Source organism: Hyalella azteca, unplaced genomic scaffold (assembly GCF_000764305.2).
Source record: "Hyalella azteca isolate HAZT.00-mixed unplaced genomic scaffold, Hazt_2.0.2 contig5366, whole genome shotgun sequence".
NCBI classification, from domain to species: Eukaryota; Metazoa; Arthropoda; class Malacostraca; order Amphipoda; family Hyalellidae; genus Hyalella; species Hyalella azteca.
In genome coordinates, this window is record NW_025935560.1 from 807,767 (window position 1) to 826,462 (window position 18,696).

General features: G+C 37.0%; 1 protein-coding gene across 1 annotated transcript; it reads left to right on the forward strand.

The window, feature by feature from the left end:
• The first annotated feature begins 348 nt into the window (after positions 1-348).
• Positions 349-17,228, forward strand: LOC108681175 (keratin-associated protein 19-2-like). Its single transcript, XM_047880395.1, has 3 exons — positions 349-366; positions 16,696-16,915; positions 17,114-17,228. The coding sequence occupies exons 1-3, from the start codon at positions 364-366 to the stop codon at positions 17,116-17,118; spliced, it is 228 nt and encodes a 75-aa protein (XP_047736351.1). The 5' UTR covers positions 349-363; the 3' UTR covers positions 17,119-17,228.
• The last annotated feature ends 1,468 nt before the right edge of the window (positions 17,229-18,696 follow it).

Here is an 18,696-nt window from a genome sequence, read left to right on the forward strand (position 1 = left end):
TATTTCCAATTAACAAAAGACTATTTACGAACATTGTAACCGTTGTCATAGTAGCCTTAGAAACATAGAGTTTCTAAGGTTACGCGATGCGGAAAAAAGCCTCGTGCCGCGCATACACCCTGAGCTGCTAATCATCGACTCAAGGCTGCGTCCAAGCCTGCTTGTAATACAGGAACATGATAGGTAGAAAGCACCTAAACCAGATAATTTATTCCCACTGTCATTGGTTTATGGGAAGAAATGGAACGATTAAACTGTCGAGTGCAGTCAACTTACGTAGGTCACTGAGGCAGCTCGTGGCTATATAGGGCGCCACGACTGTGAGCAACGTACCAGTTGAGTTACTCGACAGCCACCGACAACATGGTGAGTGTCTTATTAGGTTCCGAAGGAGGAATACAAAACTTTAATAGACTAAGCAACATTAAGTTGCTAAAATCTTATATCCCGCATTCATATGTTTTTTTCGTGAATGCATTTTTAATGAGCCATCTCTGCACTACATGATAAAAACCTGTTGAGTAAAATCGAGCCAACGAATATCTCAATGCTAGAAACTCCAGCTCTCTACGTTTAATACTTGTAATTAGCATTTGAATCGGCGGCAAAATAATTAAACACTAATAGTTCAGTCTTGTAATGCTTGTTATATTCCTGACACGACGTTCACATACCCACTCTCCACGTACAGTTCCGCCTCGTCTTCGCCGTCTTGCTGCTCTGCTCCGTCGCCCTCGCGGCTCCAGGCTATGGAGGATTTGGAGGAGGATTTGGCCGCGGTGGATTTGGTGGCTTCGGACACGGCGGTGGATTCGGAGGTTTCGGTGGTGGATTTGGACATGGCTTCGGCGGTGGATTCAGACGTGGTTTTGGCCATGGTGGCTTTGGTGGCTTCGGAGGAGGATTCCACGGCTAGTGTGTTAGTGAGTCAATGTACTATATATGGCGTCCAGCTTATTGAGTCGTTGACCGCCTGAAACATATATATTTTTTCAAATTAGGTAAGTGGTAGAAAGCTGTTAATCAATCATGGGATTTATTTCTGTATATGTGGTCACTCCCAAGCTGACTTTCGATCATATGAATAATTCTTTTAATTTATTCAACAGGAAAAGACGCCTGGTTCAACTGCCATCGCCTGATTCAACGAGACGACACAAATCAACGATCATTTCATGTGTCAAAATTATTAATGATTATCCTGTTGTTTTCATTCGAGTGACAATAATAAAAACTTCAACATACTGCTTATTTCATTCAAGTATTTGTCTTTATTATTGTAGTGTTGACTCCATTCTTGTAGCTCAAATGAACCTGAGGAGCGGCCGGAAGCCTGTAACACAAAAAATAGCTAGGAAAGAGATGGTCATAAATTGGTCAGGCCTTTGAAGATGAACATTAAGTTTAAATCGAAAACGCTTGAGTCCTGAGTTATCACGTTACATTTTGCGTTCATTAATCAGCGCAGTTCCATTATTGCGAACGCCTTACCGTTACATTCGTTCATCTTCAAACACGATGATGATTATACAATGAGCCTGTTGAACATATGTCAATTGGAAAGAAGAAAATCGTCTTTTTTATTGAGAAATTTTCGAAATGGGTTTTGCATGTAAATTGGGACACACTGAAAGCGAGTGGTTACTTGGGATTAGCAATCCATTGCCCAAAACAGACGAACATTATTTCCTTTCCTGAGAACATTGAAACTTGTCCTATCGTTTGGTTTGGAATATTTTCAGTCGTGTTATTGGTTTAAATTTGAAAAAGTTTATAACTACATCATTAGTCATGTAGCAGTAGAATTTAAAATGTAGCACACCAAGAATAAACCTGCAGGTCTTTTAGCCTAAATTTCGGCCGATTTGAGATCAACTTCCATAATGATATCGAAGAGCTATACACTATCTCCGACGCGGTATGAGCATCATAAACTGCAATTCGTCATAAATTGTTTGAAGGGAGAATATATTTATTAGCTTTGCATACAATAATTATAACATTCAAGATAACAGCAGTAATGGTTACTGCACTAGGATCAAAAATAACGAAACGATTGAAACAACTATAACAAAAATACCTTTAACATTTACATTTGCCTGTGTAAAAACTACCAACGACATAAGCCACATTGCAGCCGCTTCAGCAGTAGTCGGCAGGGCTCGTGCTGAGCGCAGCCAAGTATAGAATGTTTGCAGGAGGTAATTCAGCAATGCATCACTAGGAATATAATATTCTAAACTGCAACGTTATATTAACTAATAATAATGAATACAATACGGAAAAGTATTGCTCTTGACACGACATCGAAGACAACACAACAATTCGCACGCATAGAGAATATGATGATGAGAGGTGAACTCTGCTAAGGCAAGCAAAGCAATGAAAAAGATGTGTCTGAACAAATTCATATGCCTGCGATTTAACTACCTTCATTCGAATATACGTTCAGGTTCGTAGCTCATTTTATCATTTTTTAGTGACACGTAATAACTGACTTTTAATAATCATGCCTGAGTTTCGCTCAAAAAATACCGACTAGTATTAAGTATTTCCTCAAATTTTTGTGACGCCCATAAGTACATTTAGCTAGATTATGCTTAGCAAAAGTAAACCGTCAACTCCTTACCGCACGTATTTGCCAAATTTGTAATACGTATTTGGCCAGATTTTGTCTTGTATAAGTTAACAGAGCAGAGCTAATACGGCACGCTTGCGTACAAAAATGGCAACGAGTATGTAATTGTATGTCATGAATTGTCACGTTGGTACACAATTAAATAACAAAGGCTATTTTAAAAATTCTAAAATAATATTCGTTTGAAATCTCGGGTCACATTGTCACATACAATTTAAGTGTAATTATTTGTTAGAATTTCAGAATTGGATTTTTTAAAATTATCTTGGTTAAATTGGAAGTCAGTACGAAATTTTAATATTCTAAACATTTTCCTAGCAACAAATTAGACCCTGGGCACTGTCAAAAATGAGAATAATCAGTGTTGCTGAGAATGAGATGATGATAGCTCAACCCGCCTACATCTAAACCACATCAAGGCTGCTTGAAGGCAAGGATTTTCACGACTTGCGAGCTCCGTTGATATTAGCAACAGTGGATGATAAACTCTCATAGCGCGACGCTCTATGTAGCGATTCAACGGTTGCGCGCAGTCAACTCTGGTCAACCGAGGTCGCTTGTGGCTTCCTAAGGCGGCACCCATCTAGCAAACGCACCAGTTGAGTTTATTGACAGCTTCCGTAAACTTGTTAAGACTTATAAGAGTTATGTAAGGATTCCAATAAAAATTTAACTTTTATTATTCTTCGGCAACAATTTTACGATCAAGGTTTCTCACGAGCATTTTGACTTTTGAGAACTTTCTCTCTTGACGAAAATTATACTTAAAACAGAAAAGAATTGGGCTGCTTGGACGAAATCAAATGCTCAACGAAAATCAAATCCCGGTGATGCCAACTATGACGTTCGGAGATCCGTAGCTTGTCAGAAAAATGCAATCATTTGCAACAAATGCAGTAAATGTAAAAAACGATTTCAAAGCTACATAACTTTTTCTGATAAAAAAATATCCTAAACGAGGCGATGACGTGTCGCAGTTCCGCCTCGTACGTATTCGCCGTCTGAATGCTCTGTGTCGTCGTACGCGAGGCTCCAAGTAAAGGAATTGGTGGTTTTGGACATGACGGTGGATTTTTAAGATCTGTTGGTTTATTTCGTTATGTTGTTCAAGGATGATCTAAATGTTGTTCCCATCATGAATGATATAGTAGCTTCAGGCAAAGTTCTCACGAAAGCCGTTGGGCTGGTATTTTATTGCTTAATTGAAGATAGGGAAAGCACGTGTCAAATTTTTCAGGTTGTGCGGTCAATAATCGATTATTGTCAGAAAATGAGAACTTAACAACTAAATGATACACGATGAGTCCAAGTGAAAGCGAGTATTAAATGAATCATTTATTCCAAATTGCAAGATTTATCTGCTAGATGTTGTGCAGTGCCAGTTTAAGCTGTTCAATCGACTCATCAGAAAGTTTTAGTACATCAACAAACAAAATAGGTCAGCTCACAAAAATTCAACCAAAGCAATTACGTGGTAGAATCTATCGTACTCGATGTACTTTTTGTACGTTAAACTTTTCATTGAATGTCCATTAAAAATTAGCCTCATGCCATAGCATCGCCCGAAATCCGATTTAATGGGAAAAACGAAGCCTGTTTGCACGAACAAATTTTGGATCACTATCCGAAACTTCAGCGCCAAAGCATTTTCCAGCGCCTTAAAATTAAATCCTAATTGTCGTAAATATCTAGGATACCTCTCAACAAATTTGAATACTTCGGCGGGCTGCGAAAGTTAAATTGCAAACGTCTATTACTCACCTTCAGCATAAATTAACACGAGTAATTTAATGTCAAATTAAACATTTCTTTGATACCAAAACCAAATACCCTAATGAGGATATGATTATTGTGAATGTAAATAGAAACCAAAATTAAATTTTTTTTTCATCGAAAGAAGACCTTTGTAAAAAGTGAATCGCGTCCATTGTCAATGCCACATATGCAGTACACTGAGAAGTGTTGAAACACAAAGAGATGCAAATCATCTCAAGGCTACGTCCAGCCAAGTCTTTTCACACGGAACAGGCTTATTTGAAAGTAGCAAACGGATAAATTATTCACCTTTTAGTTGGTGCGTGTCATGATTTTACGTCTGAGCGCTGCCAGTTCAGGTCAACCGAGGCCGATGATGGCTATAAAAGGCGAATATGTCTATTGGAAAAATGAAAATCGTCTTTTTTACTGAGAAATTTTCGAACAGTGTTTTGCATGTAAATTGGGACCAACAAAAAGCGAGTGCTTATACTTAGGATTAACAATCCATAGCCCGTATACAGACGAACATTATTGCCTTTCATGAGAACATCGAAACTTGTCGATCGTTTGGGTTGGAATATTTTCACTCATGTTCCTGGTCTAAATTTGAAAAAATTCGATAACTACGTCATTAGTCATGTAGCAGTAGAATTTAAAATGTAGCACACCAATAATAGAACTGCAGGTCTTTTAGCATAAATTTCGGCAGATTTGAGATCAACTTCCATAATGTTACCTATGAGCTATATACACTATCTCCGACGCAGTATGAGCATCATAAACTGCAATTCTTCATAAATTGATTGAAGGGAGAACGTATGTATTGGCTTTGCATACAATAATTATAAGATGCAAGATAACAGCAGTAATGGTTACTGCACTAGGGTCAAAAATAATGAAAACGATTGAAACAACTATAACAAAAACACCTTTAACATTTACATTTGCCTGTGTAAAAACTACCAACGACATAAGCCACGTTACAGACGCTTCAGCAGTAGTCGGCAGGGGTCGTGCTGAGCGCAGCCAAGTATAGAAAGTTTGCAGGAGGTAATTCAGCAATGCATCACTAGGAATATAATATTCTAAACTGTAACGTTATATTAACTAATGATAAGGAATACAATACGGAAAAGTATTGCTCTCGACACGACATCGAAAACAACACAACAATTCGCATGCGTAAAGAATATGATGCTGAGAGGTGAATTCTACTAAGACAATCAAAGTAATGAAAAAGATGTCTCTGAACGAATTCATATATCTGCGATTTAACTACCTGCATTCGAATATACGTTCAGGTTCGTAGCTCATTTTATATCTTTTTAGTGACACGTAATAACTGACTTCTAATAATCATGCCTGAGTTTCGCTCAAAAAATACCGACTAGTATTTGGTATTTCCTCAAATTTTTGTGACGTCCAAAAGAACATTTAGCTAGATTATGCTTAGCAAAAGTAAACCGTCAACTCCTTAACGCACGTATTTGCCAAATTTGTAATACGTATTTGGCCAGATTTTGTCTTGTATAAGTTAACAGAGCAAAGCTAATACGGCACGCTTGCGTACAAAAATGGCAACGAGTATGTAATCTTATGTCATGAATTGTCACGTTGGTACACAATTAAATAACAAAGGCTATTTTAGAAATTCTAAAATAATATTCGTTTGAAATCTCGGATCACATTGTCACATACAATTTAAGTGTAATTATTTGTTAGAATTTCAGAATTAGTTTTGTTTAAAATTATCTTGGCTAAATTGAAAGTCAGTACGAAATTTGAATATTCTAAACATTTTCCTAGCAACGAATTGGACCCTGGGCACTGTAAAAACTGAGAATAATCAGTGTTGCTGAGAATGAGATGATGATAGCTCAACTCGCCTACATCTAAACCACATCAAGGCTGCTTGAAGGCAAGGATTTTCACGACTTGCAAGCTCCGTTGATATTAGCAATAGTGGATGATTGACTCTCATAGTCGCGACGCTCCATGTAGCGATTCAACGGTTGCGCGCAGTCAACTCTGGTCAACCGAGGTCGCTCGTGGCTTCCTATGGCGGCGTCAATCTGACCAACCCACCAGTTGAGTTTCTCGGCAGCTTCCTTAAGCTTGTTAAGAATTATGGAAGAATACAAAGAAAAAATGAACGTTTATTATTTTTATTAGTGTTTCCAATAATAAATGTGCCAGTTCCGCCACTTCTTTGCCGTCTTGCTGCTCTGCGCCGTCGCCCTCGCGGCTCCAGGCTATGGAGGATTTGGATGAGGATTTGGCCGCGGTGGATTTGGTGGTTTCGGACAGGGCGGTGGATTCAGAGGAAACTATTTTACGATCAAGGTTACTCACGAGCATTTTCTCTTTTAAGAACTTTCTCTCTTGACGAAAATTATACTTAAAACAAAAACGGAAATTAAATCCTGGTGATACCCACTTTGCAGTTCGAAAATCCGTAGATTATCGGAAAAATACGCTCATGTGCAACATTATGCAATAAATGTGAAAAAATATTTCAAGGCTACATAGCTTTTTCTGATAGGAAAAAAATACTGAAGGAGACGATGACGTACCGCCTAGTCTTTGCCGTCTGGATGCTCTGTGTAAAGGCCCTCGCGGCTCCAGGTGAAGGATTTGGTGGTTTTTAACATGGCGGTGGATTTGTAAGACCTATTGGTGGATTTCATTATGTTGTTGGAGAAGGATTAAAACGTGGTTCCCATCATGAAGGATTTAGTGGTTTCAGGCGAAGTTCTCACGAAAACCGTTGGGCTAATATTTTATCGCTTATTGAAGACAGAGGGAACATCTGTGAAAATTTTCAAGTTGCACGGTCAATAATCGATTATTTTATTATCAGAAAATGAAAATTCGACTAATAAATTGTACATGATGGGTCCACGTGAAAGCGGGTGTTAGATGAATCATTAATTCTAAACTGCTAGATTTATCTGCAATGTGCGATGCAATGCCAGTTTCAGCTGTTCCAACGGAAATCGACTCATCAGAAAGTTTTAGTGTATCAACAAAGAAAATAGGTCAGCTCACAAAAATTCAACCAAAGCAATTACGTGGTAGAATCTATCGTACTCGATGTACTTTTTGAACGGTAAACTTCTCATTGAATGCCCAGTAAAAATTTACCTCATGTCACAGCATCGCACGTAATCCGATTTAATGGAAAAAACGAAACCTGTTTGCACGAACAGATTTTGGATCATTATCCGAAACTTCAGTACCGAAGCATTTTTCATCGTCTTAAAATTAAATCCTAATTGTCTTAAATATCAATAATATATCCCAATAAATTTTAATATTTCGACAGTCTGCGGACGTTAAATTGTAAACGTCTATTATTCACCTTCAGTATAAATTCACCGGATTCATTTTTGTTTTCAAGTTAAACATTTCTTAGATGCTAATATTCGATACCCTAATGTGGAAATGAATATTGTGAATGTAAATAAAAAAAATGAATATTTTTTTCTATTTTCATTGAAAGAAAACCATTGTAAAAATTGAATCGAGTCCATTGTCAATGCTACAAAAGCAGTACACTGAAAAGTGTTGAAACACAGAGAGATGCAAATTATCCCAAGGCTGCGCCAGCCTAGTCTTTTCACACGGAACAAGCTTATTTGAAAGTAGCAAACGGATAAATTATTCTCCTTTTAGTTGGTGCGTGTCATGATTTTACGTCTGAGCGCTGCCAGTTCAGGTCAACCGAGGCCGATGATGGCTATAAAAGGCGCAACGACTGCAAACAAACCACCAGTTGAGTTACTCGACAGCCACCGACATGGTGAGTAGTACAAACTGTTTTTTTAATGAACCGAAGCCGTGCAGGCCAACTAATTGGCTATACAAGATATTTTGAGGTCAATTGTAGAGAGAAATTCGTTCGCTTTACTAAAATTGGCTACAGAAATCTTGGCAGGGCAAAATGTGGCGATGGATACAGTCGGATATTTAGAATTTATTTGACCAAAAGATCGAGTAACACTTTTCCATTCATTGAAAATAATTAATCTTGTCCGTTATTTGGGGTTGAATGTCGTCACTCATTCGCATGGTCCAAGTTTTAAGAACCGTTCAGAACTTTATAATAAATCATATATGAGACTAATTTCAAGAAAAGCAGATAAAGCGCAAAACTTCATGTGATCTCCAGTAACAAACTTCGTGGCCGAACAAAAATGTTCAGGTTGAAGGGTCGACAGAAATTGTTTTGTCCTATTTGCGTGAAGTTATAGATTGCATGCAGGGCCAATTTCGGCACAGCCTCTCATGCCGAATAGAGTTTGGCAACGTGGTGGATTTGGACATGGCTTCAGTGGTGGCTTCAGACGTGGTTTTGGCCATGGTTGCATTGGTGCCTTCGGAGGAGGATTCCGCGGCTAGTGAGTTAGTGAGTCAATGTACTATATGGCGTCTAGCTTATTGAGTCGTTGACCTCCTGAAACATATATAATTTTCAAGTTAGGTGAGTGGTAGAAAGCTGCCAAACAATCATGGGATTTACTTATGTATATGCGATCACTCCCAAGCTGTCTTTCGATCATATGAATATAATTCTTTTAATTTATTCAACAGCAAAAGACGACAAGATCAACGATCTTGTCATGTGTCAAAATTATTAATGATTATCCTGTTGTTTTCATTCGAGTGAAAATAATAAAAACTTCAACATACTGCTTATTTCATTCAAGTATTTGTCCTTGCATTTGGCAGCTTGTACGAGCCGTTAATGTAATGTTAGCCAAGCAGTATTATGCTGCAGACATTGCAGACATCCATTTATTCTTCGGTATTATTGTAGTGTTAACTCCATTCTTGTAGCTCAAATGAACCTGAGGAGCGGCCGGGAGCCTGAAACACAGAGAAATAGCTAGGAAAGCGACCGCTATAAAATTGTTCAGGCCTTTGAAGATGAACATTAAATTTAAATCGAAAGCGAGTTCTGAGTTATCACGTTACATTTTACGTTCATTAGTCAGCGCAGTTACTTTATTGCGAACGCCTTACCGCTGCATTCGTTCATCTTCAAACACGATGATGATTATGCATTGAGCCTGTTGAACATATGTCTATTGGAAAAATGAAAATCGTCTTTTTTACTGAGAAATTTTCGAAAAGTGTTTTGCATGTAAATTGGGACCAACAAAAAGCGAGTGCTTACTTAGGATTAACAATCCATAGCCCGTATACAGACGAACATTATTGCCTTTCATGAGAACATCGAAACTTGTCTATCGTTTGGGTTGGAATATTTTCACTCATGTTCCTGGACTAAATTTGAAAAAAATTCGATAACTACATCATTAGTCATGTAGCAGTAGAATTTAAAATGTAGCACGCCAATAATAGAACTGCAGGTCTTTTAGCCCAAATTTCGGCAGATTTGAGATCAACTTCCATAATGTTATCGATGAGCTATACACTATCTCCGACGCAGTATGAGCATCATAAACTGCAATTCGTCATAAATTGATTGTTGGTAGCTTTGCATACTACAATTATAACATGCAAGATAACAACAGTAATGGTTACTGCACTAGGGTCAAAAATAATGAAAACCATTGAAACAATTATAACAAAAACACCTTTAATATTTACATTTGCCTGTGTAAAAACTACCAACGACATAAGCCACGTTGCAGCCGCTTCAGCAGTAGTCGGCAGGGGTCGTGCTGAGCGCAGCCAAGTATAGAAAGTTTGCAGGAGGTAATTCAGCAATGCATCACTAGGAATATAATATTCTAAACTGCAACGTTATATTAACTAATAATAAGGAATACAATACGGAAAAGTATTGCTCTCGACACGACATCGAAAACAACACAACAATTCGCACGCGTAAAGAATATTATGCTGAGAGGTGAATTCTACTAAGGCAATCAAAGTAATGAAAAAGATGTGTCTGAAGAAATTCATATGTCTGCGATTTAACTACCTGCATTCGAATATACGTTCTGGTTCGTAGCTCACTTTATAATTTTTTAGTGACACGTAAAAACTGAATTCTAATAATCATGCCTGAGTTTCGCTCAAAAAATACCGACTAGTATTTGGTATTTCCTCAAATTTTTGTGACGTCCAAAAGAACATTTAGCTAGACTAAGGCGGCACCCATCTAGCAAACGCACCAGTTGAGTTTCTTGACAGCTTCCGTAAGCTTGTTAAGAATTATAAGAGTTATGTAAGGATTCCAATAAAAATTTAACTTTTATTATTCTTCGGCAACAATTTTACGATCAAGGTTTCTCACGAGCATTTTGACGTTTGAGAACTTTCTCTCTTGTCGAAAATTATACTTAAAACAGAAAAGAATTGGGCTGCTTGGATGAAATCAAATGCTCAACGAAAATCAAATCCCGGTGATGCCAACTATGACGTTCGGAGATCCGTAGCTTGTCAGAAAAATTAAATCATTTGCAACAAACGCAGTAAATGTAAGAAACGATTTCAAAGCTACATAACTTTTTCTGATAAAAAATATCCTAAACGAGGCGATGACGTGTCGCAGTTCCGCCTCGTACGTATTCGCCGTCGGAATGCTCTGTGTCGTCGTCCGTGAGGCTCCAGGTGAAGGAATTGGTGGTTTTGGACATAGCGGTAGATTTTTAAAATCTGTTGGTGGATTTCGTTATGTTGTTCGAGGATGATTTAAATGTTGTTCCTATCATGAATGATATAGTGGCTTCAGGCAAAGTTCTCACGAAAGCCGTTGGGCTAATATTTTATTGCTTAATTGAAGATAGAGAAAGCACGTGTCAAATTTTTCAGCTTGTGCGGTCAATAATCGATTATTGTCAGAAAATGAGAACATAACAACTAAATGATACATGATGAGTCCACGTAGAAACGAGTATTAAATGAATCATTTATTCCAAATTGCAAGATTTATCTGCTAGATGAAATGCAGTGCCAGTTTCAGCTGTTTAATCGGCTCATCAGAAAGTTTTAGCGCATCAACAAAGAAAAAAGGCCAGCTCACAAACATTCAACCAAAGAAGTTACGTGGTAGAATCTATCGTACTTGATGTACTTTTTGTACGGTAAACTTCTCATTGAATGTCCATTGAAAATTTGCCTCATGCCATCGCATCGCGCAAAATCTGATTTGATTTAAAAAATATAACTCAGTACTCACTGCAGTGAGTGAAAGAGAGCTCTCGTTGACGAAAACTTGAGGTCACGGACGAACGGACGGACAGACAGACAGACAGACAGACAGACGGACATGGCGAGCACAATAGTGCATTTTTTCCATAAATGAGAAAATGCGCTAAAAACGAAGCCTGTTTGCACGAACAGATTTCTAATCACTATCCGAAAGTTCAGCACCGAAGCAATTTTCATCGTCTCAAAATTAAATCCTAATTGTCGTAAATATCTAGAATATCTCTCAACAAATTTGAATACTTCGGCGGGCTGCGAAAGTTAAATTGCAAACGTCCCTTATTCATTTTCAGCATAAATTAACACGAGTAATTTACTTGTCAAATTAAACATTTCTTTGATACTAAAACTAGATACCCTAATGAGCATATGAATATTGTGAATGTTAATAGAAACAGAAATTAATCATTTTTTTCTATTTTCATTGAAAGAAGACCATTGTGAAAAGTGAATCGAGTCCATTGTCAATGCCACAAATGCAGTACACTGAGAAGTGTTGAAACACAAAGAGATGCAAATCATCTCAAGGCAACGTCCAGCCAGGTCATTTCACACGGAACAAGCTTATTTGAAAGTAGCAAACGGGTAAATTATTCACCTTTTAGTTGGTGCGTGTCATGATTTTACGTCTGAGCGCTGCCAGTTCAGGTCAACCGAGGCCGATGATGGCTATAAAAGGCGCAACGACTACAAGCAAACCACCAGTTGAGTTACTCGACAGCCACCGACATGGTGAGTAGTACAGGAAATTTAATTGAAAATACGCATAACATTTTACGTTGCGAGACAATCTATTTTACTTTGGTATTTCAAGTTATGCCTGATGAGCTGTTTAAACGTAAGTGTATGTTGAACGAAACCTCTTCGAGACGCCTGTTGAAAGCTGGTTTTAAAGATTCACGGCGAATAATTTCCGAAAATAAGTATTTTCAGGACTTGTCTTGGGAACTATCGAAAAAAAATTAATATTGATTCATCAGCACCATAAATAAATATGAATAATTCAGCCACACAAAATATATTATACCCTGATCCGGCGTTCACCTGCATCCTTGTTACAGTTCCGCCTCGTCTTCGCCGTCTTGCTGCTCTGCGCCGTCGCCCTCGCGGCTCCAGGCTATGGAGGATTTGGAGGAGGATTTGGCCGCGGTGGATTCGGTGGTTTCGGACACGGCGGTGGATTCGGAGGTTTCGGTGGTGGATTTGGACATGGCTTTGGCGGTGGATTCGGACGTGGTTTTGGCCATGGAGGATTTGGCGGCTTCAGAGGAGGCTTTTACGGTTAGTGAGTTGAAGAGTATATAGTTTTGTGTGCAACATAATTTTTTACGGATGCATTTGGTAGCATTGTTGGATATTTGATATACGCAAGAATACTTTCACAAACAAAATACGATTTTATCATTGAATTAATGGATTCATTCTCTGTTTTTATCGTATGACCGATATAATCTTTCACATTATTCATTCGCAGGATAAGTCACAAGGTTGGAGCTTCCCATCGCTTGCCTCAACTGGACACCTCAAATCCACGATCTTACCATGCATCGAAATTATTTACATTTCCCTGCTTTTATCGATCGAACGACAATAATAAAGATTCATATATACTTCTTACTATTTTAGTTTATCCTCTTTTAAGCACCTTCCACAGTTTTTTACCTTGAAAACAGAATGTTAAACAGAGTGAAAACGTTTGGCTGTCAGACCCTCACACTGAATACTGAATCAAACTGACAGGTCGAATCCTACATCCCATGATAAAATATCAATAATTTATTAGATGTAATATCAAAGTAGGACTGTGGTATGATTGAAGAATATCCTTTTATTATTGTAAAGGCTAGCCACAAACATGGTGGACACTACCGAAATGAATTAAGCCTTAACTGTTTTTTTAATGAACCGAAGCCGTGCAGGTCAACTAATTGGCTATACAAGACCATTTGAGGTCAATTGAGGAGAGAAATTCGTTCGTTTTACCAAAAATGGCTACACGAATCTTAGCAGGGTAAGGTGTGGCGATGGATACAATCGGATATTTTGAATTTAATTGTCCAAGAGTTCGAGAAAAACTTTTCCATTCATTAAAAAGACTGAATATTGTCCGTTATTTGGTGTTGAATATCGTCACTCATTCGCATGGTCCAAGTTTGAAGAACCGTACAGAACTTTATAATAAATCATATATGAAATTAATTTCAAGAGAAGCAGATAAAGCTCAAAACTTCATGTGATATTCAGGAAATAACTTCGTGGACTAAAAAATTTTCAGTTGACGATCGACAGAAATTGTTTTGTGCTATTTGCGTGAAGTTTTAGATTGCAGTTCCAATTTCGGCACAGCCTCTCATGCTAGTAGAGTTTGGCAACGATTCTGAGTGTAATCAAATCGGTGGTCTTGCTCGTGTTTCGTGAGGGAAAGTATGAAAAGTATGGAAATATTTGCGATATTATTTAATAGTAGTATGTCACTGAAGTGATATTATCAAATTATGAAACCAATTGAATGACAAATATATATATATGCATTAGGAGCGTGCTAGCGATACTTGGGGAAGTTCATACAAATTATATTTTATCTTCAATCGGTGGAAAAAATTATAGGTTATTATTTTATTAAATTATTTAATGTATATATAATTTATCATGACGTAGAAGAACTTACTAAACTTCATAAATGGTTTAAAGAACACAACCTTTACCATCGCTTTTGCAATTGCAGTTGATCACATCAGTTATGATTACACTAATATTATAACAATTTTTCTCTATTAGTTACTCACTTTCATGAAAGATTTTTTCTAAAAAAATTATAATCGCCAAGAAATTTTATCGCTGATAGATTAAGCTTCTGGACGCTCGACGTCATTATACTGCGAAATCGAGTTAAAAATTTTTCCTAAGTATTGAGAAAAAGAAATCTCATCAGTTATAATGTGATGAAGAAACTAACCGAGGCATGGAAATATTATTCATTGAGCTCACCAAATTTTATTTTAATAAACTATTTTAAATACTATAGTTATCAATACTCATTCCTCAAAATGCGATAAAGATTGCGATAAAATCGAATATAGTTTTTACACTTTTTGCACTTTTTTTCTTCACTACATTTTATCACAAATCTATAAAATCTCGTACGTAAGGATATATTGGGATAAATGCAAGGCTTACAAGCATCCAAAACTGTTCTCTAGGGCATGAATATTTATTTATAACATGATCCGCTCGTAGCCCAACGATCTGAACAAACCGACCATCGTTATTCCAGTCGGCAGTGCATGAAATGTGGGAGCGCCATTAGTGGTCCCAGTAGAGGACTAAACTTTGTGATAGTCCGCCCATAAACTGATGGTAAACAGCGAATTAATAGTAAATAGACCCCGAGTAAACTTAACAATATAATCAGGCAAATGTTAACAAAAACTGAATAGATATAATAATAATTGCCGAGTAATGATTATGAGGCACTAATAAATTTAACGATGAAATGCGACTAATTTTAATTACTAATATTATTATGATTTGTATTATTGTTATTACTAATATACTTATTATTATTATTTAATTATTATTATTTATCAATTATAGAGGAAACATTGTCCAAGTATATAATTGCGGTTGCAAAAATGTTTAGAAATTTTGAGGTTTTGAATCAAACAAATCAAAGAAAATAACAATTTCATGCAAGCGTATTCTGCCTGAGATTTAATTTCAAAATTAAATTAGCCTGATTCAAATTGCATAATTTGTCGAATTGTATGCATTTGGAATGACGTGGGAATTATGCCATGAACTTTGACCATTAATTTCAACCCAAATTTTTAATTTCAATCACCCATAACCAGCATCTGTCAATGGACATATAATTATACAATATATTTCATAAATATATATAGCTGAGAAAAAAGTATTGGCTCCCAAAAATTCTATTGCAATTTTTGTGAGATTTTCTTTCCCTGATAACAGCGACTGGTTACTTAGATTCAATAACATGACTCAAGAACGTAAAACTCGTCATTCCAAACTCATAGAAAAAAGTTCCACACTCTACCATCCAACTCGAGGTGATCATGTGGTTAACTTAAACGGACAGTTTTATTTACAACTTAAGTTACCTTCGAATTTTAAATCTAATTTTTAATAATGACAAGTTCTCTGATGGCATTTGAATTTTCCGTGATAATGATGATAAAGTTCGAGGGCAACTTGGGGGAGATTTCTATTACAACAGGAAATGAGAGCACTGGGGGTAGACCACAAATAAATTAATTAAGTCTGTGCAAATACATTCCCGGAAGAATTGTATAACAAGTGGAAACATTGCAACAAGTTGAATAAGAAACAAAGAAACATAGACGCAAAAACTTTTGATTTTTTGAGTGACGAATTTAGCTACTATGTATTCGAGCTCCAAAAAAAATGTTTCCTAGTAATTAGAAATTTTAAAAGTTTCATTGCGAGTTTAAAAAGCAACTAATTGCTTTTTGGATCTATTCTGGGCGATGAATGAAATGTTTTCTAAAGGAGAAACAACGCGGAGCTGGACTTCAATGCCGCAGGTCCTAAAGCCATCCAGCGCAAACACAGAACGGCTTGCTTATCATCTCAAGGCTGCTTCCAGTCAAGTCATTCCACCAGGAAAAGCTAGGTCAAAATTAGCTAGTAATTTGTTCTCCAAGCCATTCGCGTGTGTCACGATTTGCCGTTTGAATACAGCTGACTCAGGTCAACCGAGGCCGACTATGGCTTTATAAGGCGTAACGCATTAGAACAAGTCAACAGTTGAGTTACTCGACAGCTTCAGTCAACATGGTGAGCAAAATATAGGAATTGTCAACAACAAATCAAACTACGAACAATAATTCGTAGATGATATTTTGAAATTTAAAATTTATTGTATTAATCGTTTCATTTGCTTAATATTTATGTCGGTATGTAAACCAAACGCTCCTTTCAATTTTAATGAAATTTTCTGGGTAAAAAATTAAGTCATATCGTCTTGATGAACGATTTCTCTCTTGATGAGGCAAACACTTAATTGCTTGTCCGTAATAAATATATGTAAGTATGAACGACGTTCGACACGACGTTCACGTGTCCACCCTCCACAGCTCCGCCTCGTCTTCGCCGTCTTGCTGCTCTGCGCCGTCGCCCTCGCGGCTCCAGGCTATGGAGGATTTGGAGGAGGATTTGGCCGCGGTGGATTTGGTGGTTTCGGACACGGAGGTGGATTCGGAGGTTTCGGTGGTGGATTTGGACATGGCTTCGGCGGTGGATTCGGACGTGGTTTTGGCCATGGTGGCTTTGGTGGCTTCAGAGGAGGCTTCTACGGTGAATGAAGAAGAGAGTTAAATTAATTTGATCAAGCTTGAAAACCTTTTGATTTTGCATAATCTTTTCAGTTTTTTTGCAAAAGCATCAACATCAAATCTATTTACTTTCCAGCGTTGAATAAAAAGTACGCAAATGAACGCTGTTTTTCGCCATGCTATTCAACCGGCTAATTGTGTACTTGATTTTCTTCAACAGGATAAGATGGCTGGTTGGCGGGGGCCATCATTTTCATCTGATTGCCGCCAATGCTGGATGGAATAAGCAAACGACTTCATCATATGATATAATTTATAAAATTTTCTTTCATTCAGAAGCAATAAAAAAGCAAAATTTTAATGTATTTTTTGTATCCCCTTATCGCACTTGCTTAAAACATCAATAAATGAGTTCGTTTTAGTGACAAAAATTTTCGATGTAAAAAACTCTGAATTATGACTTAGAGCATCGCAGTTGGGGTTTCGTCTCCCCTTGTCGTAATCACGTAGTATGCTTGGCCACCTCTCGATAAATGTCGAATTTGAGGGTAGACAAATGCAAGATGTTATTTAATAAATATTTCAATCTGCGTGATTAGTCGGTTAATTGGACAAGTTCATGAAGTGAAGTCCCCAAGTTGTTGTTTTTTAAAGAAAAAAGGCCGTCAAGAATTGCTGTGGCCACGACCAGTGTGATCAATTCATATTAATATATCTAAATAGGATGCGGTAGAAATCAAGGTGCTGGAGGCCTGATGACCATTGAGGAGCGCTTAAAAAAATAATAATACAACAGGTTTCAGTTGAATTTCTACAGACATGCCTAACGAAAATAATTGAAGAACCCAAAAATCTCGGTTGAATAAAAGAAATAAGTTAGCTTCAATTTATTACGTTTTCAATTTATTAACTCTCCTTTGCAAACGAAGAAATTGTAAACGATTAAATCTCAAGCCGTGAGTGACAAAAGAGTGACGTGAGTGACGTGAATGAAGAAAATTATAAGAACGTTAAAATGTTTGATATGTTAGAGCGCTTGATGAATTAAGAGTACCACAAATTAACGTAATGGAATGGAAAAATCAAATCAATTCATAAACTACCGCACAAGTTTCCTCATTTTTGAAATTTCGCCTTATTAAAAATCATGATATTCCATGAATTTTCTTGGTTAAATTTTACCTTAGCTCAACAAAATAAAAATGTTACTTTTTAAATATTATTAGTTTATGCTGCAAACGTGGATTAACAAAGGCAAAAACCGACATTCTCCGTTGCAAAATCTTGATTTCTGTGTCACTCTGGTTGCTACGAAATAAATTTACAAAATCAAAGGAAGACATTCTGGTAAATCGTTTTGGGTGTCTTTTAATTAAATATGTTGATGAAGACTTTTATGCCAGAAATCAATTCACACTAAGGGAATAAAACTGTTGATGTAATAGTGAACTTTCTGCGAACTTCTTTGTCTCAGAAAATTCAGTCCATTGAAGGCATGTTAATGGAATATCTTCTGCGCATATTTATCAGAAAATTATCAGAGAATATTGAAACAAATTTTCCAACTCAGAATGGAAACATTCGAATTTTCCAACTCAGAAACGAGTGTTTCCAACTCAGAAACTAGCATTATCAGAATGTGAAATTTAATACAAGCTTTAACTCTTCAGTTTTGTTTATCTGCATTGGTATGCATGACCATCGTAAAATATATACTTATCACTATACACGGGGCAGGATGACTCGGCAATTTTTGTATTGGTTAGGAAGACGAGCCCTGCTGAGTTGCACCCAACGCTCAAG